Source organism: Dermacentor albipictus, chromosome 1 (genome assembly GCF_038994185.2).
Source record: "Dermacentor albipictus isolate Rhodes 1998 colony chromosome 1, USDA_Dalb.pri_finalv2, whole genome shotgun sequence".
Taxonomy (NCBI): Eukaryota; Metazoa; Arthropoda; class Arachnida; order Ixodida; family Ixodidae; genus Dermacentor; species Dermacentor albipictus.
In genome coordinates, this window is record NC_091821.1 from 95,759,215 (window position 1) to 95,786,383 (window position 27,169).

General features: G+C 42.7%; 1 protein-coding gene across 2 annotated transcripts in view; it reads right to left on the reverse strand.

Annotated features, from left to right (window-relative positions):
* Positions 1-27,169, reverse strand: part of LOC135902637 (centrosome-associated protein 350-like) — a 262,164-nt gene that overhangs the window by 14,066 nt on the left and 220,929 nt on the right. For both annotated transcript variants that reach the window (XM_065432834.1, XM_065432833.1), the window contains 5 exons: positions 20,413-20,573; positions 19,350-19,526; positions 6,297-6,372; positions 4,551-6,211; positions 1,587-2,011 (listed from right to left, as the gene is read on the reverse strand). In XM_065432834.1, coding sequence (XP_065288906.1) covers positions 1,587-2,011; positions 4,551-6,211; positions 6,297-6,372; positions 19,350-19,526; positions 20,413-20,573 — 2,500 coding nt within the window. The remainder of the gene's footprint in view (positions 1-1,586; positions 2,012-4,550; positions 6,212-6,296; positions 6,373-19,349; positions 19,527-20,412; positions 20,574-27,169) is intronic.

The window sequence follows — 27,169 nt, forward strand, 5'->3', positions numbered from 1 at the left end:
CAGCAGTGTAATCCTGAACACATTGTCGTTTTAAATGTCTAAATGTTTTACATTTAATGTGAAAGAACGCCGACAATGCACGCTGCTTGGATAGCTCTCCCTGGGGATTGACGGGCAGGCGGCTAGGGAAGAGGCTGGAGACGCTTTGCACACTGACCCCAAGACACCGAAAGTAGAGAACATGATACCACATCATGACGCAGAGCCAGTGAAGGCAGAGCTTAGCCCCGCTTGCTCGGCAAATGAGCTGAGGAAGAAAAGCATAACTAGGAAGGAGGGTAACTTGTAATCGTACTTAGCTTGGTTAATATGAGACGCTTCACTTAAATTGTGGCCTGAATGTTTTACTGCAGCTGTACCTCATATGTCTTCAAAATTAGTCCAAGCCATTTCAGGGACCCTTTAAGTGTGTGTGTATGCGACTTTTCATGTCTGTGTCAGGTCACGCTTAATGAAATATTCACATAACGGCTGCAAAGATATGGTGCCATTTTACTGGGTGCCTTTTTTAACATTAACACAATTTTTAAAAATTGCCTGTAATATTTAGCACAAATATACTTATTGAGCTGTATTACTCGGAGAGGCAGACATTAGTTACACTGGAAATAAAAGTGCATAATTGACCACTTACGAAAACTTTCCTGATCAACTCTAACTACTTTAGTGCACATATTGCAGTAGTATACGAATTTAAGCCAGTAATATGACAAGGCCTATCCACGTGGAACAAATTTTGAAACTAGCAGCACTTCTGAGATAAGCGTTATCAAACTTACAGTAAAAAGGCATCATTAAACTTTAAAAAACAAAAAACTTTTCTGCGTCGAAGCTGAGAAATTACTGGACCATCACTGCATTATTTCATTGCAATATTTGGGAATAAAAATTTCGAAACGGATGTCATGCTCAGAATTTGTTCCAAGTGGATGCGACTTTCGGAGTCGCCAGCTACAATTCGTACATTGCAATATGTGTCGTAAAGTAATAGTTTAAAGTTGGTTAACCTTGCTAATAACGAGAAGAAAGGGCATTAACCAAGGAGCCCAAATTTTATTAATCATATCATAAGAAGACAACAAACAAAGACACCAAGGTAAACATAGGGGAAATTACTTGTACTTATGAATTGAATTAAAGAAATGATATATTTATGCCAATGAAAGTGGATCAAAAAACAATTTGTCACAAGCGGGGAATGATTCCACATTTTCACATTACGCATGCGACGCTCGGACGCATGCATCGCGCGCATAATGCAAAGACGTGGGATCGTTCCCCACCTGCCTTCTCTCAGTCTCCTCTCTGTGGCCCCTTTAAATGCTGGAGCATTCAAAGTATATCTGCGTCCTTGTGTGGCATTTAATATTGTGAAGGTAGTACTGAAGCCATCACAGCACAGGCAATGCAGCTGTACAGACAACTTCTCTGATAAGCAATGAAATTCCATACAATTTTGCTTGGCAAATGGCAGCATGAGGAGTGTGTGGAAAGCAGGAGTGCAACTGCTTCCTTTGAGAGTGCATACAGGAACACTACAAGTTGCCATGCAACAGGACTGGTAGAGCTCAACAAATTTCACTCACCAGAAAATTTCTTGTGCTGTCTCTTTTACGAGATCAAACAGGAATTCACAGTAGGCTCGGTAGCTATCTCTATCAATCCCTGATGCACCAGCCTTTTCACTGACACACTCGGGGCTAAAGGTCAAGTTGGCAAGACCTTTTCCTTGCAAAGCTGTTGTATAAATAGAGGCGGCTGCCTTTTGTACCAAGGCAAACAGTTCAGCCTCCGTGTTAGGTACTTTCCAAACAGCCTCAGAAAACAGCCTTGACATAAAACCACTCTTGGGGGGACTGTAAGGAGGTGGTGGCTTGTTTGGAATACGTCGTTGGTAGGCCAAAGCATTGTCACCAGAGCGCCCTAAGCCAAAGTCGTCATCAAACCAGTCCTGCTCTGAGGTTGTTGACAAAAAGCAGTCTTCAGCCTGCACAGCTCGCGAACAGAGCTCCTGAAAAAAAGAAAAACAGGAGAGACAGAGCAATAAGGGACAGAAAGTTAGTGGAATGAATCTGTTTACAAACCAAGTCCAGAAGCTAATTAAAATAAGGATACATATGCTTCAACTGGTGCCAATGGAAGCAGCAAGAATACAAAAGAACAAGAAAAAAAGAAAAGACAAATTAGAAATAAAGTTATTACATTTTTTTTTTCACATTCTCCTTATTTCATGTGGTTGGTCTCTTGCTCAGCATAGTTCAGCAACTGAATCTGAAGATATTAATAAGCTGCAAGCTGAAAACTTGAAAAGGATTTTATGATAAATACACTGAAACATGTCTGCAAACAACTGCCCCACTCATCAGTGCATAGTTGTAGAGAAATGATAAACATCTGAGTGTAAAGGAGTTGGTAAAATTGGTGATTCAGTGTCTGCTGTTGGAGTTTCGATTGGCTGGGCTGGGCTGCGCGTCCACTGCAGCCAAGCGCCAGAGCCAATCAGCACCACAGCAGCAGACAAAACAGACATGTCCACTAGGTGGACTCTTATAGAACACCTCCCCTGGAGCGTGCTTCAGTTATGAATGTCCGTTGGCTACCACTGTTGAACAGTATCCTTGAAACTTTCCTTTTATTCGTTCCTTTGGTCACTGCCGTGATGGTTGGCATCAAGACGGTTCAAGTCGGGGAATCTTCTCCAGTTTCTGAGGCATGCAAAGTGACCTGTCATGCGTTCTTTCCAATAGTTACTTGTGCCTAGGCAGCACTGTTGAAAGCAGTATTGCATATGGTAGTTGCATGTCTCCGTTGATATTTCTTGCAAATAACCTTGACTCTGCAGAAAGATGTCCATACTTCGTGTAGTGAAAACTTCCCTTTGCTGTAAGAATAGCTTTCTTCTGCTTTAAATCTAATTTTGCGTCACACTTTTGGCTTATATGGGCCTTTGATTCGCAGAGCTTGCATTCCATGCCCAGTGTGGGGCCGTGCAATGCTGCTGCGGATGAGCTGCGGGCATTTCCCTATTGCGCTGTCTTTGTTATGTTTGGGAGGTTGCTTACTGCTGATGTCGTCCGGTTGGTCCTCGAGGGTTTGTTCTCAGAACTCCAGTTCCAGCTTGAAGAACCAGAGTAGATGACGAAATGGCAGCTGCTGGGATGATTTTGATGAAGATGAAGTTGTTGACAAAGCATTGTCATCCTCAGCCAAGGACTTGTGCTGTTCCTCTCGTTTCTCTGCCCATGATCGATGATAGTTCAACACAAACTCCCATAGGACTGCACGGAGTAGCACAGGGTGCAGCATTGCCTCGTAAGATTACTCTCCAATGCCAAGAGCTTGCAGACCTTTCATGTGCACTTGAAGGGAATTGAACATACACCACAGACCATGCACATTTGTTGCAGAAGTTACTGGTTTTATGCCGATCCAGCTTTGCGTGCAGGGTCCCCGAAGCACTTCTGCAGGAGGTCGATGGCATCAGCGTAGCACTCTGAAGTCACCTGGAGCCTGGCAATCACTGCAGCAATTTCTCCAGTGAGCAGCGATTTTAAGTACTTGATCCTGTCAATGTTACTCTGCTCCGGATTCGTATGAATAGCGACCGCAGACTGCTCCCAGAAAGGTTGCCAGTTCTTTCTTCTTCCGTCGAGCTTTAGTAGCTCTGACTTCGCGAGTTTCGTTCTCTGAATTTGCATGGCTGGAGCCCATTGGATTGTTGGTTTATTTTGGCTGGCACTTTTCGTTTCAGTTTGTTGGGAGCACAACTTCATTCTATATTCTAGTCTGCCCATATAAGTTGTGATTATGTCATGGTATTCTAAATGGTATTGAATTCATTCTGTGCATCCTGTTCCGAGATGGGGCTCAATTGCTGCATCTACATACTTTAGTTGTTGCTCTACAAGCTGCAGACGTTTTATAAGAGCACTCATCTCTTACCTCATCCTGGCTGACAGCAAAAGTGGTGCCCAGAAGTTCATCAGCTTCCTTCGTGAAACGCATGACTTGAGCTCTAATGACTTTACATTTTTTTTCTTCTGTATATCCATCCTCATTCAGTGAATCGTTGCCATATCCGGTTGATGATTCTCTATGGCCTTGTTTAAACCGTTCCCGGGTTTTGGCACCAAGAATTTTGTTGTAATAGGTTGATGATTGTTCAGGAAGGCACTGCTGTTTGATGTATCTACTGTCATTGATTCTTTAAGTTACAGTTATAAAAATAAGAGCACTTCCTAAAACATGTTAAGATCTCGTCAGAGTGGCTGTTTAAGATGCCTGCACACCAGATCCTCCAAGCCATACCTCCATCTGCTCTACCAGCTTCCCATAGCCCTGCCTACCACCCAAGATGTCCCCCCTGGCCAGCCCAACCAATGTCATAAACTTGAAGAGAGTCTCGGCGTACAGGGAAGCCACTGGCGGAGGGACGCGCCGTTCCATTTTTACAATGGAGAATCTGGAGTATCTCAATTCACAACACAAACAAAAGAACCAGGCAAACACAACAAAAGAACACCAGTGAGTACAAATGTCTCAACACTCACCTTTGGTTCTGTCTCTGCAGGTGCATCGTCACTCAAGGTCAAAATTGGAGTGGTTGAAGCATCCTTCCAGGAAAACTCCTCATCGTCAAGATCCGTTGAAAGCACCATCAGGTCTTGTGGTCTCTGGTGCTCGCGACTGTTCCTTGTCTCTTCAATGGTCGCAAGGATCGCACTCACCTTCTGGCTTACATTAGACTTGTGACTGTCACTTTCAACAGACATGGCTGTGAGCAGTCCCTTCTCCTTTGCAATGCCTACTACAAAGTCTATTGCCTCAGAAACCAGTTGCTCAGAAATGGCATTGATCACATCAGTAGCCCAAGGCTGATCAGCTGGCAGAGAGCTTTCAAGTTGCTCAGATGTTTTTGCAATCTTGACTTCAGCAGCACCAGCCAATTTTTCTCTCCTGGTGACGTGAACGTAGAGATCATCTGTGCTCCTCTCTGTGGCCGACAGCACCTCTTCATTTAATGACGCAGTAAAATATTCACAACTAGCAGGTACACCTGGTATGAGCATACATTCACCATGCGTTACTTTGGCAATTTCATTAGATGAAGCTCTTTTCACTGTCACATATTCTTCAGCAAATGGTACAGAAGAGTCCTTCCTGCCTACGAGGGCTTTGATGGTATCCTCTAGAAGATAACAAAGAATGCTATTGATTGCTTTATCAACCTTGCCTTTTTCAATTGCTTCTTCATGAGACAGACTTGAATTTATGACTATACTGTGCACAATCTCTTCTGTGTACTCAGCCACCTCCTCTGTGAGTGCTGACTCATCCTCCAAGCTAGACGGAGTGGCTGGAGCATCAACAGCCTTGACGCTAGCAGGACTTGAAGCCTCTTTAAGCACATCTACCTCGCTCAGGTTTTCAGCATGACGTAATGGTTTTTCACAAGGATGCTTTTGAAATGCTTGTGCCATTTCATCAGAAGGCTGCTCGTCTGGGCTCTGATTTACCTGGTTTTTGACTTCATGGCTCAAAGATGTTTCATTGTTGCCAAAAGAAGGAAGTATTCCCTCAGAAGTTGTGTCATTCTGGAACTCAAACATGTCCCCCCCCATGGCAGGTAAATTAACCTCTCCCACAGGCTGTTCAGTCGAATTGACCTTATCGTCTACATCTCCTTCATATAAAAGACTTTCTGATGCTGTTGCACTGATGTGTTCACTGACGTCATCATCACTCAACAAAGTCTTGTCTCTGTCAGTGGCACGTTGAGCCTTAGATGTTGGATCAGTACTGCTCTTCAGAGAAGCATCACTTGCGTTAATATCAGGCTTAGAAGTCCTGTCAAGAACTGAAGTATTATCTTGGGCCAGTAGCTCATTAGTGGCTCTTACACTAATGGATGAAGGGTCTTCAGCATCTGGTTCAATCTCAGAAATGGAAGATGGTTCTTCAGCAGCCTTGGAACTAGCATATGAAGATGTTGCCTCAGGCTGTTCAGTGCCCCTTTTAGGAGCAGATACAGAAACTTCCTTACTGCTTAGCTCATCCCCAATTTCAGAACTAGCAGATGACGCCGATGTCCTTGGGCCTGACTTATCAGTAACAGATGGAGTAGCTAATTTGGGAGTCAACTCCTCGGTCCCAGTTGAGACAAATGAAGAGGCTTCATTGGATTGCTCTTCCTCGGTACCAATTTCAGATTCTGAAATAAATAAGTAAATTATTAATACATACATATGCCTCAAGGAACTGAAGCTCTGCCATAAAAAGACAAACAGTAAATTTACCAGATTTTTTTGAAGATCCAGTCAACGTTTCCACTGCTGACTCGGTGCATAGTTTAGAGTCCTTGCTTTGCAGTGCCTGTAAAGAATAAAAACTATGAGAAGTTAATAAAACGAAGAGCCCTTCATTCATAATAAACCACAGAAGGCATATTTAGAAAAAGAAACAAAAAAACAATCAGTCCCATTTGCTGACTGGGGATTAGGTATGCTAGCCCATTCCCACAGTGCACACTATTGGGCCTGGCACCTTCATTCCTTCAATTACATCAACACTTACACATATAACATCACAACCCTGAAGTACTTGAAATGAGATTCCACAATTTTTTACACAATCTATACTTGCCAGATTTAAAAAGGTAACCTTTGTACAACTCGAAGTTTCTATTCTAGTGAGCTTTTAGAAGCAACTAAAAAAGGGGCAATAAAATTAGCCAACATTTTAAGTGGTTTGTATAAAATTAGAGCTTTCAAAGAACTTACTTAGTTACGTGCCACACCTCTGTGATCTAAGCTATTAATCTCAAAGCATACACAGTCAAACCTCGATATAACAAAACAGGTAAAATTGGCAATTTGGTTCCGTTATATCAAAATTTCGTTGTATTGAAATTTGACATTTTATGCACAGTCGCCAATCGATTTTCCTTACATGGAAAGGAGCTGCAGAATTTTCCAAATTATTGGGCAATCAAAAAAAAAAGAAATTTGAATGAAAAAATTCACTTTGATCAATTTGGGAGTCAGGGATGAATGATACGGTTTCATGCTAGGTCGACGATATCTTCGCACAGGTGGTATGAATTAAGAGAAGCCAGCCAGGCTTTCGCGTGCACTCCGCTGCGGCGACTGATAGTGTCGCCCGCACTGGGATGACGCTATCATGAAAAGCGCCAGCAGCGAGCAGCGAATGCTTTCTCTGCCTTTTGCTGCAGCGGGTCACTGTAACTCGAGATTACACAACTTTCAATACTAAACGTGCGGGAAGACAGCTTATATGATGCCACATTGTCTTGGCAGGCCCACTCTTTGCACATGGGGCAGACTACTTATAAAGCAGGCTGAGCGGCTGCATGTGCGTTCAGCCATGCACCAACTTACTCCCCCCATTCCCCGCCCCTCACTTCGCGCACCCTTGATTGTGTTACGGCGAGCTCGCTCCCCTCTCCTTCTTTCCCTTTGCTTGCACTGGGAGGTGGCATTCGTGCATGAAGCCACCATCTTACTGTCTCATCCTGGCACACTTTCACTCGCACCAAAAGCACAAAGTGCGCGTGCGCGATAGGATCTTATTGCACTTGGACTTTATACGGAACATGATGCGGCTTCACTTCAGCTTGCACTTGGACTTTATATGGAACAAAATGCGGTGAAGGCTTCACTTCAGCGAACAAGCACTCTTGTGGCACGGCACCCCTATTTGAGAGGTGCATTTGCAAGCAGCCGCTTGTAATTCAACCATTTCACCATCTGTATCCGTGGAAGTTTCCATTTATTTTCTCGGCATTCCTTTGCTGCGGAAGCAAAATTTCGTTACATTGAAATACAAACACACTTCGTTATATTGAGGTTCTAATTACATGGTGTTCTATGAACAAGAGCTTATGAAAAGTTAAGTACTTCGTTATATCGAGGTTTAGCTGTACTGAATCATGAGATTTATGCAGTATTTACAGGAAAAGAGGATAAAGAGTAAAGGAAAATTCTATTCAAAGAATGTGTGCACATGTGCACATGCATGCACGCATGCACACACACACACAGTAACAACATAGTCAGTAAAAACTATTATACAGGGTGTCCCAGCTATCATGCATGAAACCTTAAATAAAATGCACATCATTCTACGTCATTCAGAGCAAGTGCATGTTGTTTGGTGCCTCTTTGCGAAGCCGCGAGTAATCTTTTAGTTTCTCACTGAAGATGGTGAATTAAAAGTAAATAGCAAACTTTTTAATTGCTGTTCTAATCATCAAGATGCCAATTAGGGTATTGCAGAGAAATGTAAGACATCCAAATGTGTTTCCAGCAGAATACACATTGTCTATTTTTCCTGGCTTAGAGAGAAGGCATGAAAAATATGAAGGATACCTATAACAACACACCCATGCACATGATACAGCAGTGCTGTCAGTCTATGTGAGAAAGCAAGCTATTCATTTCAGGCTCACTGCTCAGGCCAGTGCATTTTCTTGATGTTGGAATGCAATAATAGCCTGGAGTTGTTGGGCATCGTGAAAAGAACATGCGTGCTGTTATTGTCACTGCCCAGTCAAGTTTGTTTTCCCACAGACTGTTTGATAACACTACTATCCCGTGTGTACAGATGCATAGTCACATAGTGTTTTTCATACTTCACCGACTTTCTCTCTCCGCTAGGAGAAATAAACATGCTATGTATACATTACTAAAAACATCTCATTTTGACATTCTCTACAAATACACCACATTTGCAAGAGTCATGGATACCATTCCGTAACATAAAAAAAATATGTATTAGCTACTTTGATGACGTCATGATTTTAGGCTACACATTTGAGGAGCACAATAGCAACTATATCTTGTTTTAAACTGCGTAAAAAATACTGACCTAATTTTCAATTGTAAGATGATGTCATTTTGGTAAGTGGGCAACCTTGGTGCTTGGTCATGTCATTAAGAACGATGGTATCAGGTACGATTCACACAAGAACCTGCAGCACACCCCACCTCCCTCCTCCCTCTCCTTTTCGAATACTTCCAGTTCTCTAACCCTCACATTACTCTTCTGTACCAACTTCCACTCCTCACCACTGGGGGGAAAGAGTAAGCTAGACAAATAAACACTGTCAAGGAAAGCAGTGCTTACCTTGACAAAGGGGCACATGCCTTGGATGAAAGATAACTATGGGGGTGCTGATCAGTACTTAGACTTACCCAGAAAAAGATTGAGCTAGGTAGCAGCAAATTGCTATTTATATTGGCCAATTCATCTATATTGAACGGTGTAAAAATCAGCTACCTATGTTGTCAACTTATTCTTTTCTATGTGCAAAGTGAACTTGGCAGCAACTCCAGAAAAGTTGTGTGAAAGAACATAGGTTCATGATCAAGTTTATCTTTCTCCAAGGGAAAGGTGTGAACAAAATCTATGATGAAATCTCACAAACTCTAGGTGACTTGCTTTTCATGCACTACCATTAAATGTTGACTTGTCAATTTTAAAACTGGCAGTTTGATGTTGAAAGTGAGAAACCCAGAGGAAGGTCTCTTTTTGTCTCGGTGCTGGCAAGCGTGAAAGCCATCCATGACACGTTCGTGGTGGACCAGAGAATATGAGCTAAATGTATTGCTACATATCTGAGTATATCACTTGGGAGAGTTAGTGCCATTATCCATTATGACTTGGAAATTAGAAAACTTGCAGCAAAGTGTACCCCTAAGCTTTTGACAACTTAACAAAAGAAGAAATGTGGCGGCATCAGTGACTGTTTTGGAATATTTTGCAAAAAATGGGTAAGACTTCTTGGACAAACTGATAATTGGTGATAAGGCATGGACTTACTGTTATGATTCAGAGACAAAGAAATAGTCTAAAAAAGTTGAAGCACAGTGGCTCTTTTAGGCCAAAGAAGTTCTGTGTGCAAAAATTGGCACAGAAGCAAATGGCAACAGCTTTTTGGGATCAGAACGAAGTTCTGCTGGTGGACTACCTCCATCAAAGTCCAACCATTCATGCAGAATATTACTGTGCTTTATTGACAAAGTTGTGGCAACACATCAAGGAAAGCTTTCCGAAGATGTCATTGTTGCTAGGCAATGCTTTGTCACACACTGCAGGTGAAACAATGGAAACACTGACCTCCTTAGGCTTTCAAGTGATGTGCCATCTACCCTAGTCACCCGACATTACTCCTTCTGACTATCCTATTTTCCCCAATCTGAAAAAAACACCTAAGAGACAATAATATGGTAGCGTTCTAGAGGCATAGGTATAAGCGTACAGTCACTCATACTCACTCACCGTTACTTCTTTCAGGCTTTGTGCTCACTCATGTTCATACTCATATCTACTCACACTCACCAGCTCTCACTGACATCGACTCACACTCAGAGGCACACACACTCACAGGACTCACACTCACTGGCACCAACTCACATTCACACTCACTTCCACCCTCACTCACTGTCACTCATTCATGTTTTCCCGCATGCCTACTCACATTCACAGGTACTCAGTCACGTTCATACTTACGTCCACTGACACTCACCGGCACTCACTCACATTCATACTCACGTCACTGAAATGACTGAGTAAATGTACTAATGAGTGTGCTGACCTATGTATTGCCTGCCCTTGCTGTGTGCTATTATGTTTACTCCATTCCCCCTCTTTTTCTTGTTATCTGTGTGAATCGAGCTGGTTGGCGACGCCAGATGCTGCCGATGCAAAGCGTGATGGCCACATCGCGCTGCCTGCAGCAGGGTGCGGCGGCACATTTGGATTATCGCCTACTAAAAGCGTGCAGTATGCTACCAATGGCACTACGCACCCCATGCTGTAAAACAGATAGGCGAAGATGATTATTGAATAGGTTCGGCGGCAATAGCTGCAAATGTAGCATGCGACAACCCGGGTAGAAACTTGCTGGTGCCGGAATAAGAAACTGTGCTCGCCATCATTTTCAAGTGAGACGGGCGGCTGTATTGGCCTCGGGGGTCACCACAGGAGACACCAGTTCTGCTATCGCTGTGACGTAGTAAACGACATCATGTGACTCGCCTTTGTTGCCACCAGCCACGCCAGCACTGCCCGCTGTCTTTCACCCCAAAGGCAGTAATATTGTTTGTTTCAGCATGGATACTGCTCGATACCACTGTGCCAAACGTATTCAACAGAGCCCAGTGCAAGTTTTCGTGCACACCCCAAAACCAAGCCGCAGGAGGATGCATGATTGATAAAGCTGAGAATGGGGAAGCAGCCCACCACTCATTACCACGTGTGTAGCAAGCACTTCGGCGAAGAAGATTTTGTGTACGGCGTTGGAGCTAAAATGTTTGGTTAGTATGACGTGGAACTTCCCGGGACTGTACCTATTAAAATTTACGATGTTTATTCGCACCAGGCTGGAAAAGATGGTGCCTTGTTCCCAGAGCATTGCCATTGCAGAACCTTCCTGTCCGGCCTTTGGACCATCCAAAACACCGAGCTTCGCCGGAATCGGGAGCTGGAGATAAGCTCCCAGCTGATTTCCTTCCACATGCAGAACTTGTGGGAGGTAATGCGCAATGTGCAATGCAGAAACTGACGATCTGTTAGCCTTTGTGAAGCGCTCGGTATGATTTCATTACGTAAAGTTTTTATTGTGAGAGCAATTCTATGTACACTCCAAGCGCATTTCAGCCATCGCCGTCACCGTGAAGTTCCATATAAAGTTCAAGGGCAATAACACCGTCGGCACGCAAAATTACGCAAAATTGCTGCAGGACTGGCCGCTCGAGGCACTTTGTGTGTATTCGCGGGCTTCTTTCGCGCTCAGAAAAACACATTTATGTGGCACGCATTAAGCAACAGAAAGCTGTATCGGCAATTTTTCATGTTGCTCTACAATTTTCTCATTGACACTTTTAATCTAATTATAATATTTTAGAAGTTCATTAATTAATTCTGACTAATTATCCAATTAGACGGAATTTGTCCTTATGCTGCTTCTTTACACTGCATATTCGAACGTGGTCAGCCTCGTACACTGCCTCTCCATCTGTTAGCAGTCGTGATGTGCTGAACTGCTGGTCAACGAATTGGTTGATGCTAGAGACCAGCAGCAGAGTCACTGAAAACGAAATATGATGATCGTAATTAAGGGTCGACCAAGTGACGCACACTGTGCTTGCAGTGTGCTCACTTGATATGAAATCAATGAAAATACAATGTGCAGAGAAGCACAAATAGTGGAAGCATGCATTGCGGTCACAAAAAATATAATCGGTTGAAGTTCTATTTATTAAAATATATTGGTGATAAGTCATCGTCCCGCGATAAATCTGGAGAAAGTGGCACGCCGCACTCGCCACGATAAATGCTGCAAACAGTACTGTTATTACACCAAGAGTGTGTATGGTTACATTTATTAAAGGTCATGCGAACTTAATAACGAATATCAAAGCATCATATGCGTCGCCAATTTAATTACGCGCTCAAAACTAGGGCAAAGCGTTGCCGTGAATCATGCACGGCATTCAACGCAAATCGAGATCTTGCTTCTCGGCCGAGCACCGTGCGCACAGTCACGCTTGCTTCAGTGAACATAAATGCACACGAGATGTGCGAGTGCTTCGGGTTATAGATTACTTGGTAAATTTCATAACAGCTCCCATATACATGAGTAGCCTCTTCACGTTTGTCGTCCAGGGCGCCGCGTGACCACGCTCCGACGAGAGTGGATGATGCCGTACGTTTGCTCACTAAATACCTTTGTTAGCCTGCACGCCAGGTTGCTCTGCGGCTAAGACAGACACCTTCAACGCTTACAACACAATAACAATGGTGGCTGAACGGGCTGAGCCACTGGAGACAAACACTTCGCAATCGGTATCACGTGATGACGTTTTCTACGTCATAGAGAGATTCCGACAGATGGCACCACGCTATGTCCTCAACGCCAATACTGTTCTCAATTGCGCACACCTTGCGCCTTTTCTTGTTCACGTGGGATCTAGAGGCTGGAAAATGTATACGATCACAGTCTGCAGCAGGAAATGGCGGCGCATTTCGGTTATCGCCTATTAAAAGTGTGCGCTACACTTCCTATGGCACCACACAGCCCGAAACAGACAGGCAAAGATGCTTATCGTAATGGAATTGGAGGTAATAGCTGCGAATGCCACTTGCGATGACCCCGGGGAAGATTTGCTGGTACCATAATGAGAAACTGAGTGCACGCTGGGCAGCTATATACTGTTCTAGATTTCGCACACCTCGTACATTCTCTTGTTTACATGAGATCTAGCAGCCGGAAAATGTATCACATGATCGCACTTGGCAACGTTCTGAACACTGGTGCCGAAAAATCGTGTTTCCTTGGAACATACGAACTGGTAAAGAGTGAGTGTAGCTCTATTGGGTCACTTTTTGTGTTCTCGATTGTGAACATTGGCGCCGGAAAAACATACGGAGCGGGAACGTATCAACGAGGTTCTACTGTATGTTTTTTTCACTTACAGATTTATGTATTTTCATGTCTTTCACATTATCTTTTGATGCACGTTAGCTTCACTTGGTTGCTGAGTGGTGTGATCATTGCGTGCTCTGGCTCTCGAACGTTACAGTGCAATGCTGTGGCTTCCGCATTCACTTTGGGAACATCCCAGACCCCAAAAGTGACCATCACTAATTCTTGTAGAAGATTGGGCTAGTTGGTGATTGTATGAATTGGGTTTCACCAAAGTATGTTTGTTGAAAAGAAAAAAAAATCCCCAATGATTACGATACTCCAATGCGAAATCGAGTACAGCTCTATACGTGTTTTCATTTCGCGATATATTGACAAAAAATTTGAGAGAGACATGTAGCAGAGTCAGCAATCGTTGAAAATCTGACCTGTAAGTCAAGCGCGTTGGCTTTTACAAATGACACGTCAAAGGTTCCACTGTAATTAATGGCGTTGCTTGGCTTCCTAAAAGTACTACACAATTTGCGTCGCACATACAATCACATTACAAAACAATCGCAAACCATGACAATCAAAACAAGCACGAATGAGACCATACCAAGGAAACCAAACAAGTGCAAGCACGAGCCGACGCTTGCAGACGATGGTACGAAACATGCGGTCCAGCTGAGACCAGATACGAGTATGCATCGAGCAGTCGGGCGGGTCCATGTGAAACCAGTTTTCTGCGAGCACGTCACTGGAGGGGTCGCTCTCATTGGTCTCCGTCCGTGGCTCGCATCTTTCATCTGTTGCTCTAGGTTCACTCTTTCATCTTTTGCTGTTGTGCTTGTTAGCTTGGTTATGCCACATCCGCTCGTCACAGGAATAGGCCATTAAGAGCTGTGCTATAAAAAGTACTTTTGGTAACGTAAGTGCTTTGTGACGTTTCTGCAAGAAAGCAGAAGTTAGCTCGAGGTAAATTTTTTAAATCAAGTGTGAAACTAGGTACAATGACAAATATTACTTTGCAATATTCTACTGGCATGGTTCTTTCATGTGACGTCATAGATGAATACTTTTATGAACTTTGCACATTTAACTGGCTTAGTAAAAAAGCAAGAGATTGTGCTTTTTCTGAACTTTTTTTTATAAACATTGTTAACATTTCAGCCACATTTACTTCTTCCTATGTTTTGCTCTTTATATAGCTTCTGCTAAACATAATGCTCAACTATGAAATCAAGTACTTTTCCAAAAAGTTACTTCTGAATTCAGCAAAAAGTCACTTTTTAACGGTGTTCTGACCTATATTAAGCATTAAGGCCCTCCAGATAAAAATATGTCAGATAACTCATTATATGCACCAACCTTTCAGCTAATGACCTAGAAATTTTAATGAGCTTTTAATGAGAAATTTCGTTTGAGTTGAGAAAAACATTTCTGATGTCCAGAACCAATCTCATCAGTAGGCACTCCTGAACTGTGTTTTCACCGCAAAACATGTGTCGGCCACAATTGAATTGTTGCCATGCTTTTTACAACTCTTCGTGCATAAAATATGGGCGCATGCTTTTTTGTATGCCGTAAATGGCGGTAAAGTATCTCTTTGCTGTTTAAATGTTCATGCCCTTGCAACTATGTTTTATGATAATACATTTCTGCAATGAAAGTAAACCATGACTGCTTTGAGGTCATCTAAGACTGAATAGTTATCGGACATGATATGTACACGGCACTGAGTCATTGTTTTGTAAGTACTACAGATCAGCAGGTTACGTGTTATACAAGAACCTGAACTATCCACACTACATGCCAACCATGGCGGGGGTGACAAATAGCGAAGAAATTTCTAGTTTGCAGGCTTAGACTACAAAATAGAAGCTGTGACTGTCCGTGGGCCTGGTCAAGTGACAATTTCGTTCTGGCATAAAGCAATAGAGAATGGATGACTATGTGATTGTTCTGCCTCTGCGTAGGGTAGAATGAGGCTAAGCTTTTATCTGCCACTGCAAAAAACTCGTGTCTATGCTGTGTTTACCTACCTGACTGCCCCGAGCCCCCAAAATTAGCAGTGGTGAACTGATGAACACATGCCGTTTACAATGTATGAATACTGATGTCAAGTGCCACAGCACGTGTTTGCTTGGCAAAGAGCCACAGTCCATATGCCTGCAAGAAGAATAGCCGGCGGTGCATACATGTTCTGTAGTAAAGACAAAGTTCGGGAGTACCCACCATTTTTGTGGACTTCAAACACTTCTTTCTTGCCCCAAACAAAACTTATTCAAATTAAGATAACTACATCACAAGCTGAAAGGTTGGTGTGTATAATGCATTATCTCGCATATTTTTATCTGGAGGGTCTCAATGCTAACTTCAAATCTAAACATTGTCAAAAAGTGACTTTTTGCCAAATTCAGAAGCAACATTCTTGAAGAGCACTGAATTTCACAGTCAAACATTATTTTAACATAAACTATACCAATGGGAAAATAGCTGAAATGTTAAAAATGTTTATGCAAGAAAATTCTGAAAATGCACAATTTCTTGCTCCTTTACTGAGCCAATTAAATGCAGAGAATTCATCAATGTGTTTACCTATGATGTAACATCAAAGAATCACACCAGTAGAATATTCTAAAATAAGATTTGTTGTTGTACCTAGTTTCGTACTTTCTTTGAAAAAATTTACCTCCAACCAACTTTTGCTTCCTTGCGGAAACTTTAAAGAGCACTTACGTCAAGAATTTTTTTTTTTTTTCAAAAAATACTTTGCTGAAATCTCATTCGTATGATCACCAACTAGCCCAATATTTTCCAAGAGAATGGCAATGGTCACTTTTAAGGTCTGGTACGTTGCACATGGAATTATCTGTACATGCTTAAAAGCTGTGTAATGTCAGCAGCATTCGGCCTAGACAGTGTGTATTGTACAGACTATACTAATAACACTGACAGTCACAAAGAATGCATACACAATTGTTAAGAGAGCAACTGTATATAAAAGTTACTAAATTTAACGTTCATCCTGCTTCTTTAGGCTACAAAGGAAATGTCTAGTGACATTTACATGCATTGCAGAGACCATGCACTCTCATGAGATAGCTATACAGTCCCGCGAGAAATGGTAAGGCGTGTGAAAACAGCTAACTACAGTTAAAGCTTGATATAACGAAATTATATATAACGAAATTCTCGATATAAGGAAGCATTTAACTTTTCATAACCTCTTGTCCATAGAACGCCATGTATTTAGAAGCTCAATATGACGAAATGTGTGTATGCATTTCAATATAATAAAATTTCACTGCCAACGCAAAGTAATGGGGAGACAATAAATGTAAACCTACAAGGACACAGATGGCAAAATATTGAAATCACACACGGCTGCTTGCAAATGCATCTTTCAAATCGCAGGCTGCTGCGCCACAAGAACACCTCCAAAGTGGAGCCGCATCATGTTCCATATACAGTACAAGTGCGATAAGATCCTATTGCGCCCTGCGCACTGTGTGCTTTAGGTGCGAGTGAAAGTGTACGAGGGTGAGGCAAGAAAGATGGTGGCTTTACGAAGGACATCTTCCCATGCGAACAAAGGGAAAGAGGGGGAGGGGAGCAAGCTCACTGTAACGCGATCAAGCGCATGCGAGGGGGTGGGGGTTAGCTGAAGTGGGGGGTAAGTTGGTGCGCATCTCGGCCGGCCATGGCTGTGCATGGCTGTAAACGCAGCTGAGCGCATACATAGCCGCACAACTTGCTTTAAAGGTAATCCGCCGTGTGTGCAAAGAGTGGGTGTGCCGACGCAGCATGACACCATGTAAGCCGTCTTACTGCAAGTTCAGTATTGGAAGTTGCGTAATCTTGAGTTACGGTGATCCACTGGAACAAAGGGCAGAGGAAGCATTTGCTGGCCACTGCCGGCGCTTTTCATGATAGCGTCGCCCACACTGGGACGACGCTATCAGCCGCGGGGTGGAGTGCATGTGAAGGCGTGGCTGGCTTCGCTTAATTCGTAGCGCTGAGAAGATATCATCGATGTACATGGCACAAAACCGTATCATTCGTCGCCAACTCCCAATTTATCAAAATGAATTGCTTTGTCATTCAAATCTGTTTTTTGATTGCCCAATAATTCCGAAAATTCTGTGGCCCCTTTCCAAGTAAGAAAAATCGATTGGCTACAGTGCTTCTTGCATAAAAAGTCAAATTTCAATAGAATAAAATTTCGATATAACGAAGCAAATTGCAAATTTTACCAGCTTCATTACATCGAGGTTTAACTGTATATACATGTACGTACGATAGGCACGTATGTCATGTGCGCTAGCATTTCACAACATACAAGTGCGGAATAGGGACGAGAGAGGCCCCACTTCATACGACGTCTGCTCGATTAAATACTCGTAGCTATGTGGGAAAGCACAAAAGCCACCCCTTGGCTCCCCCTAGTTTGGGTTAGGACCATTGTTCATAAACAAGCCTCCCTGCAGTCCATACGGGCTAGGTAAGAAGGGCCTCACAAACAGTGCAAAAGATGATCCCAGGATAGATGAACCCACTTCACAGTCCCTAAACCTCTCCCAAATCCAATGTGAGGTCGCTTTCATTTAAAAATGTCAAGGGCGCTGTCGTCTTATGAAGAACGAAACTGCCTTGTGGGATGTGCACTGTTTTTTGCATTTTGCCTTCAACACCTGAATATGAACTCTGGAAATGAGCAGGTAAAAAATTCTGCATCTTCATATTTCCTTCCTTGTTCATATCCAAGTCTACTTAAACCATCAGGTGCTCATTCACGTTCACAATTGTGTCTACTCACACTCAATGACGGTCACTCACGTTCATGTTCACGTCTATATAATGACATTTATATGTAGGTACTCACTCATGTTCGTAAGTCCACTCACGCGCACAGGTTCATACGTCTGCTCACACTCACTGGAACCCACTCACGTTCCCCCTCACCGTCACTCACCCACGTTCAAACTTTCAGGTTCTCACTCGTGTTCGTACTCACATCCACTCACACTCACCAGCACTTACTCACATTTCCTCAAAGGCACTCACTCACGTTGACACTCATGCCTACTCACACTCACCGGCACTCATTCATGTTTGCACTCATGCCTATTCACAGTCGCAGGCACTCACTAATGTTCACACTCCCATCCGCTCACACTCACCAGCACTCACCCACGTTCACACCCATGTCTTTGAAATGAATTTGAGTGAGTGTACTCATGAGTGGTTACACCAGTAGATGGAATAACTTTATTTGCAAGGGCTAAAGAAGCTGCAGGAATGATGTTGCAAGTGCATTGATTTTCTGGGGGAATATGTAAAATAGTGTCATAGTTGCAGCTTTATAGGTGAATTTTTTCATGTCAAGGATACATACTTATCAGCACCCTCACACTAAACACGACCTCCTCTGGCAACCACAAACAAGGATGTTGACCACGTCGATTACATGAAGCAGTCATAAGTGGAAGGCGGTATCACCACATAGAAAACAGTAACAAAGACATGTGGCACCCTCACATAAATGTGTTTATGTGGGCAGGCATCTCTGTAGCTGGCAAGTGCAGCAACATATGGTAAGAGCATATGGGCGAGAGCGCAAGGCTGAGTGCATTTACTGTAGTGGATATGATGGCATATGTCCTGCAATACTTAAGTGTTTCAATAACTCTACTATTACTACTTTTCTAAAACTTTTATAGAACATTTACTGAAGAATGCACAGGAGCCATCAGTATATAACAAAATTTTTGAATAAGCAGTAGAGGGCTCCTTCTAAGCTGAAGGCCAGGAGTCTTTATGACGTCAATGCACCTCAAGCACAACAAACCATTAAATTAACTATTGTGGTTCTTGCAGTAAGGGTAATGTGCTTTCAAAGGAAAAAGGAACTACTTGCCGAGGCTGGCTGCATCAGACTTTCGGAAGAACTCAACTGCACAAGCCGGTGCTTGCGCTGCTCAGCAGCACGAGGCTTCTTGATCTGTGGCTTTACAAATGGTGCTTTCTCATGTTGAGCAATGTCAAGCTCCTTCTCTAGCTCCTCCTTTGCTTGTTGAATCAGCTTATCATACAGCTGGAAAAAGCCACAACAAACTAAGTACGAGTCACACAAACACACAAAATAAAGGGGGGGGGGGGGGCTGGAACAGGATAAAAAATACATTCAGCCACCAAATAAAAGTCACAGTGAAGCAGATTAATGACAGGTGTGCTGAGACCACAGAGATTGTGTCACCATGGGCACTTTGACAGTCAAAAGACACAACTCACAGTAATGAACAAAAATACACTTGTTTCCCACCAAACAGGACTTAGCAAATAAGTGGTATTTCAAAAAGCGCTTCATGATGTACAAATCGACATATTGATGCATAATTTCTACTGCTCACCAGTGCTAGGTCACGTTTTCATTGCACAGCCATCAAAGGTCCCTATTATGTTATGTTTCATGCCGCTGTTTTCTTCAATACAAATTAATGAAATGCAGTAGGCATTACTGCAGCAATTGTTTGGTAAAGTTTTTGTGATCAGAAAGTGCACTGCTTGCAAAGTGACCAGCAAAACATTTAAGCTTTAAAGCCTGTTTCTTCTCTTCAGAATTCTGAATATACAAGTTTGAATTGAAGCATACGTAGTGTACCTTTAACTTAGGGAACAAATTTGGGTCAAAAAGGTTTCTGTTTAATTTCTCTGTTCACATAATTTTTGCTTTCTGTGAGAATGCAGGACCTGAACTAGTTTTTATTAAACCTTGTCTCTTAAATAAGCATTCAATACATCAACTAAGTTGTCATCAATACTTACTACAGCCAATTCTTAAACTTTGCCTAAACTAATAAATGAAACATATGGCCAGCTACAAAAGTTTTGATTTGTTCTTTCGACAGGTAGATGCAAATTAAAGCCTCTTTCAGAGTGACAAGCATGACGTCCGCTAAGTGTGCAGCCACAAGACCCACCTCTATGTGCTTCTTGAGAGATTCCTCCCGTTCACGAAGCACTTCAGTGCGCCGACGTCTTTGTTCCCGCTTGAGCTGCTCTGCCTCTAACTGCCGCCTCTTGAGTTCCTGACTTAGTGCTATAATTCGGCACTCAATGTCACTCTGGTCCGAAGCGGTCTCTGAAAAACCAGAACGCATAGCAACACATACCGTGCCTACACAGGCGGCCTCTTCCACTTGATCTTTGGTTAGGTGAACAAAAGAAACATTCTTAAAGAATAGAATACCAACTCACCCAGCAAACCATTCTTTAAAAGAAACAGTGGTTGTGGACTCATGAAATCAGTGCTGTGGAATTTTGATTAAACCACGCTTGAGAGAACAAGTTAAAAAAAAAAGATGTCCACACTCAAACTAGCAAGGGCATGTAAAAACTGCAGCAATCAAGGAAGCTCATGTGGCCATGGGGCCAAACTGAAACTAAATCTCAAATTGAAAGAAAAAAGAATGATAGGAGGGAAAGGGTAGTAGTTTTGCGTGGATTATGTTTGAACCAAACCACTTTATTGTCACTGAAATGAAACGTGAAAAGGAAAATTACATTTTTCAGTTCAAATCAATCTTTTGTGGCACTTGTTATGTGCCTGGATGCTGCATTCACAGACCGGTCCTACCAAAATGCAGGTAATGTGTTAAGTGTGGGGAAATGGTGAAGCAAACCTATGGTTGATCAACCCATCCTGTCCAGGTTCTTATACTGCTCATGCCCTTTATGGAACGAAGACAATAAAGATCCTTACTATAAACTGAGCTGACTTAAAGTAAAATGAAGGGCTTGTTTGGAGAGTTAAATATACCACATATGATCACTACAAAAACCATCACAAAGGTAGTAATGCTCAGCAAATAAACAAGTAGAGGTACAATCTAGACAGCCTACATACACCTTTGTGTACACAAATTCTATTTATTTTCATCAAAATCACTTCTTGCACTGATTCTTACATACTACACTCTACTACTGCATATCCTTTAACTAAATGTGTATAGCATTGCTTTAGGAAAGCTGCTCATGGAAAGTTTACAACAAGCATTTCTATAACTGACATCAACATGTTTTGTGGACCTCACATTTCTGGGTGGTGAGCAATGCTTTCACCAAGGAGGCACATTTCCTGAGTGAATTCTTATGTTAAGTGAGGGCTGTTAGCTGTAAAGTAATTACTGCTTATTTGCTAAATGCAGATACAAAATTAGTCTTGCTTTTAAATGTTTAGATTTTGCGTACACACGTCTATGTCATGACTTACTGATAGTTAAAACTCTTCTTCGTAAGCAAGCTTTTCTCATTAGTTTTTACTTTTTATATGATTCAAGGGACTAAGTTGAACACTGACTCAATCAGGAGTGGGACTGCCAAAAGTCTTTTTGTAGCAATTTCTGGAGCAAGTAAAACTGCATTTTGGAGCAGTCTGGAGCAGCTTGGAGCAGAGTAAATTTCATTTCGAAGCAATTTAGAGCAGATGAAATTTCATTTTGAAGCAGTTTGGAGCAGGCCAATCTTAATTTTGGTGGAATAATGGAATATGGCAGTGCACTTCGAAACCAGGACGGAACACAGAATAAGCCAACACGAGCGCTGTACTGCAACTCTCTTAAGCAAAGTCTTAAGCTGAATTTTGAAGCAGATTACCCTGATATAAAAAACCGTCTAGTGCATGCAAATTTTGTTTATAGATTTTTAATTAATGGCAGCAATGACAAAAAACATGCATGCCACAACAGTGAGTCCAAAATTTCAAAAAGTAACCAAAAACATTTTTTTATAAATACACTTTTATTTAATGTCTCGACAGTGTAGGTGAAGCACCTGGAAATGCACTTCACCAACAGACTGTACGAAGAAACCAGAGTTATGAAATACTGTGGTTTATTGAAAGCCATTTTTACATAATAGAAATAGTTTTGCCTTGCCGCAAGCCAACCAGAACGTGGGGCGGTAGAAGCATGCTTAGCAGCTATAGCGTACAAGAATATTGAAGATTGGGTCGAACAGCAGCACAGCGCATGCTTTCCAACAAAGCCAAAAATATAGGTGACACTGCAATCCAACTATGTATTCCTATGCCGACGCTCATGATGCTAGCAAAATATGTTCTCCAATTACGAGGTCCAATCGACGCGGTAACAATTTCTGGGTCACCATATGTCCCCGAAGACCCAAAGAGCTGCAATTGACCCTGGGCTGGTATAACATAGAACTATTGCAATCTGTTTTTACAGCAAAGCTGTATATGACGAGGATTCTATGTCTTTTTTGTGTTTGTGCAATATTGCACAACACATAGTGCAATATTGGGCCGACCTGCCGCGGAGGTGAAGCAGGCTTGAAGCATTATGGACCTAATACCACTAATGACGACTACTACTACTACTACTACTACTACTACTACTACTACTAGCGCCGCTGCCGCCGCCGCCACTACTACTACTACTACTACTACTACTACTACTACTACTACTACTACTACTACTACTACTACTACTACTACTAATAATAATAATAATAATAATAATAATAATAATAATTCACCGACGATTACGATACTCCCTAATACGAAATTTGAGTGCAGCTCTATGCGCGTTTTCATTTCACGTGTGAATATTTTATATTATGGTTATATAGGTACACAGTTTATACTAGGAAGAGAACGCCGCAAGTAGTGTAGCTGGCACAGACAATCTGTACCATGTGCCACATTGCAAATGGAGCACAGTGTCGTGCAACTGCTTCACTAATCGGGAGATAGCAAAAGGCAGCGCATTGGTGCAATTCACAACAGCCGCCGCAGACAGACCTCTGCTCACGCATGCTTTGTTTCCATACAGACGATGCATGCTACTCTAGCACCATATTGTAGCCATAGTCTCTGCACAGCCTGTATTGCAGAGCATTACTCTTCTCACACTTTCATTCCACTAATGACCAGGTGGCCCTTCGTAGCGGGGAAATCGTGCCAGAAGTATCAGCTATGACAACACCCAAGTGAGCGCCATATCGAGCCTTACGCGTAGCCACTCGCAATCACCCCCTAGAGGAGCAGTGATCCCTATCACACACACTGGAACCACAGACTGCCCTCAGCAGCTGACGTTGTGGACGAGCACAGCCCTCCCCACTTCACGCCACCCTGTCTCCCCTCGGAAGAGCCGATGAGATCGCCCACGCGGCTGCAGATGCCGTGGTCGCCGGCAATTCAGCGCATGTGTAGGCCGTTTCCCCTCCACTCCTCCACTACTTTCCTCCCCACACTCTCATCTCCTGCTGCGCTCTGCGTTCACTTTCATCTTTTGTTGCAGTCGTTTGCTTGGTTACAAGGTACGACGCTGAGGCACGCCAATGCTCAATGTAGGAACAGTCGCCTACGAGCTGCACTGTAAGAGTAAGTAATAATAATAAATGAAATATATAAATCGAGATGCATTGTTTCAATTCGATGGTATACTGGAATCGTATGTGCACAGCACATGAACTCATGAGCAGTAGCAGGGCCATATACACAAAGGACAAAATGTACGTACAACCAGACACTCTTGACTCGCAAGAGGACAATGCCACTGACTGCAGGGATGCCTGTGCCGTACAATCGAAAAACGGAATTGTGATAATCACTGTGTATACAAGTCCAGGCACACCCAAGTGTGGTATTGAGAAGTTCAAGACCATGCACATTGCGTGGGTTAGCTGTGTTGACACTACCCCTGTGATCACCGTTGGAGACTTCGATGTGGACATTTCAAAACCAGACAAGAAATGGTTCACTCAGTTTGTGCTAGATGAGTTTTTTTGAAGTGTCGCACCAATCCAAGTCACTCAACAACTCAAAAAACAGTCGTGTGTAAATTTAACTATGGCCATGAAACTGCCTAAGGTTGTAGCCAAACCAAAGCTATCGTCACTACCATTACCAAATGATGAAAAAAAAATGTATGTACCCTTGTTCAACCCTGTGTGATAAGCTACAATTTTACTGGTCATCCACTATTACAGAGTGGAATGGCTCCTCAATTTTTTATTCCAAATCTGCCATTAGCCCTTTGTGACAGGTCAAAATGGCTCAGGCCTCGCCCATATGGGCACAAAAACAGATTGGAACACTTTTACATTATACCAGCCCTGGGGACAGATGTGCCAGCCTGCTGAACCCTCTGCAGCGCACGCCTCCCTAATATCAAGTTCACTCGTAACACCCTCAGTCTACTATTCATTGTTATTTACAAAAGCTCTATTCTCGACCAGAGTGATGCTTCTCACACCTTGGAGCATTAATACATCACTTTAGATTGACCAGTGTTTGCCTTTGTTTTAATGCTGAGCAGTTGTGATAAAAGTCCAACTAAGATTGACAATGAGAAGTCACTGAAGAAAATATTATATAACATGCATTAGATGACACAGTAAGGAAGCAGAAAGGCATGCACGCATGCATGCCTGTACACATGCACACACGCACAGCAAAAGAAAAGAAATGGACAGGGTGACAAGTGCTACTCTCAGCTGTTTATTTCCTTAGGGGGGGACAAGGTGAAAAAAAAAAAAAAAACTAGTTTTGGCCATAAAACACGTTTCGAGGTTCTTGCACTTCCAGGTTCCAAACTATTCAAGAAGGTGCCAGAAAAAAATTTAAGCCACATTGGTGAGATAACAAAGTGACAATTTCTATATTTAGATGGGCAGATCGGCACCTCAGATAAAAGAAATGTGCCATGACCACTATTTTGGAAGTGCATTCGTGGCACGAGGAAAAGGCTAAGCTTAAAATGACTATGATCAGTGTAAAGGTTGGTTTCTCTTCTTTTTTTTTTTTTTATAAGCTCAAGCAGTGGCATCAAGGGAGTGATAAGACCTAGGCAAAGGTTGATGAATAAAGCCAAAAGCGAAAAATTTTGGGCAGCAACTGGAAAGGAAGCAACACTCAAGGCACTACTGACACAGACACTGTCACTTGACTAGGATTTAATGCCACATTATGCCTTGCACTGTCATTTGATTTCCAAGGACATGGGGCTTCATGCCTTCAAACTGTTTTGGACCTCCGTTTTTGGTGCTTGTTGTGCTCTATACTATAGTCTCTTCCCCATTTCTAGTGTGCAGATTTGCATCTGTAATACGTCCCTGAAGTTCAGAACACACCACAGCTTTGGAAAGCAGCACTGTTTGATCAAGCCGAGGGGCACATCAAGCAGGATGAGACTGACCGCATGCTAGAGTGGCTAATGTTCTAGGCTTTCCAGGCCACCACAACAGACTGGCACAACATCTTCTCTCTTGACGATGGGCACATTTGATTGGCAAGCTCTGACATTACCAATGATCACAGCCCTTGCAGTCATGAATGCTGGCCCAAAAGGGATTCAGAGAGTGCTTGAGAATTTAGTTACTGTTTGCGTCATGCACACAGCATACCATTTGGAAAATAGTTTAGAAAAGTGCACGTCCATGACAAGAGCAAATGCAGCAAAGTGTGCAAAAGCAGCCAAAGGGAAGCAGAAACTCCGTTATTTTCACAGAAGAATGCAGAATACAAGAAGTCCCCACATATGTTTCACGCAGGTTTTGGGGGCCACATGAGAAGTGCACAAAAAATATAGCACAATTCTGAATCTTTGAAAGTATTCTCATTTTGCATTTCTGTAGCAATGTCCAAGTTTTCAAAAACTACTGTTTTATTAGATGAGGGAGACATATCTGTAGGATGTTTTCTGGGGTGAAATTTTATACAGAATGCTAGAGTGGACTCAGGTTTTAGAGTTTTGCTTTCCTTATAGAAAGAATGCACAGGGGTGGGCTGTCATTGGGGAAGTATTTTTGGAGCAATTTTTGGAGCAAATAAAATTGGGTTATGGAGCAGTTTGTAGCAGACAAAATTGCATTTCAGAGCAATTTGGAGAAGACAAAATTTTATTTTGAAGCAGTTTGGTGCAGTCCAATCTGAATTTTGGTGGAATATGGAATATGGCAGCGCACTTCGAAACCAGTACAAAAAACAGAATAAACCAATACGAGCACTGTACCCAACTGTCTCAAGCAATGTTTTCAGCTGGATTTTAAAGCAGATTGCCCTGATATTGAGACTGTCTAGTGCATGCAAATTTTGGCGATAGTGCCTGTAGATCTTTATTTAGTGATAGAAATGACAAAAAATGCGCATTCTGCAATAGGCGAGCGCGAAATTTCAAAAAGTAGCCAAAGAAATTTTTTTATAGATACAGTTTTCTTTACTGTCTCGATAGTGTAGGTGAAGTGTCTGGAAAAGAGTTTCACCAACAGACCAAGAACTACTGTGATTTATTGAAAGCCATTTTTACATAATAGACCAGGGAGATTTCAAAGCACCTAATGCTTAACTTTCTGGTATAACGTAAAATTATTCCGATCTGTTTTATTCCAAGTCCGCCATTAGCCCTTCATGGTAGGTCAGAATGGCTTAGGCCTTACCCACTGGGCATACCAAAAGACGGGCATAGTTTTACGTTATATTGGCCCTAGGGAAAGGGAAGCCCGCCCACTGAACCCACTGCAGCATGCGCCTCCCCAATATCTAGTTGACTCGCTGGGTCCGCAGCCCACTTTTCACTGTTTTGCACCTCGGACAGGGAGCGCCGTGCCGCTGGGCCCACTCAATCGTATTCTAGTACACTCTAAATACAGGTGCCCTGGCCATTCTGACAGCAGTGTCGACAGCCGGGAGTGGCTGCACGCACGCTGGCTACT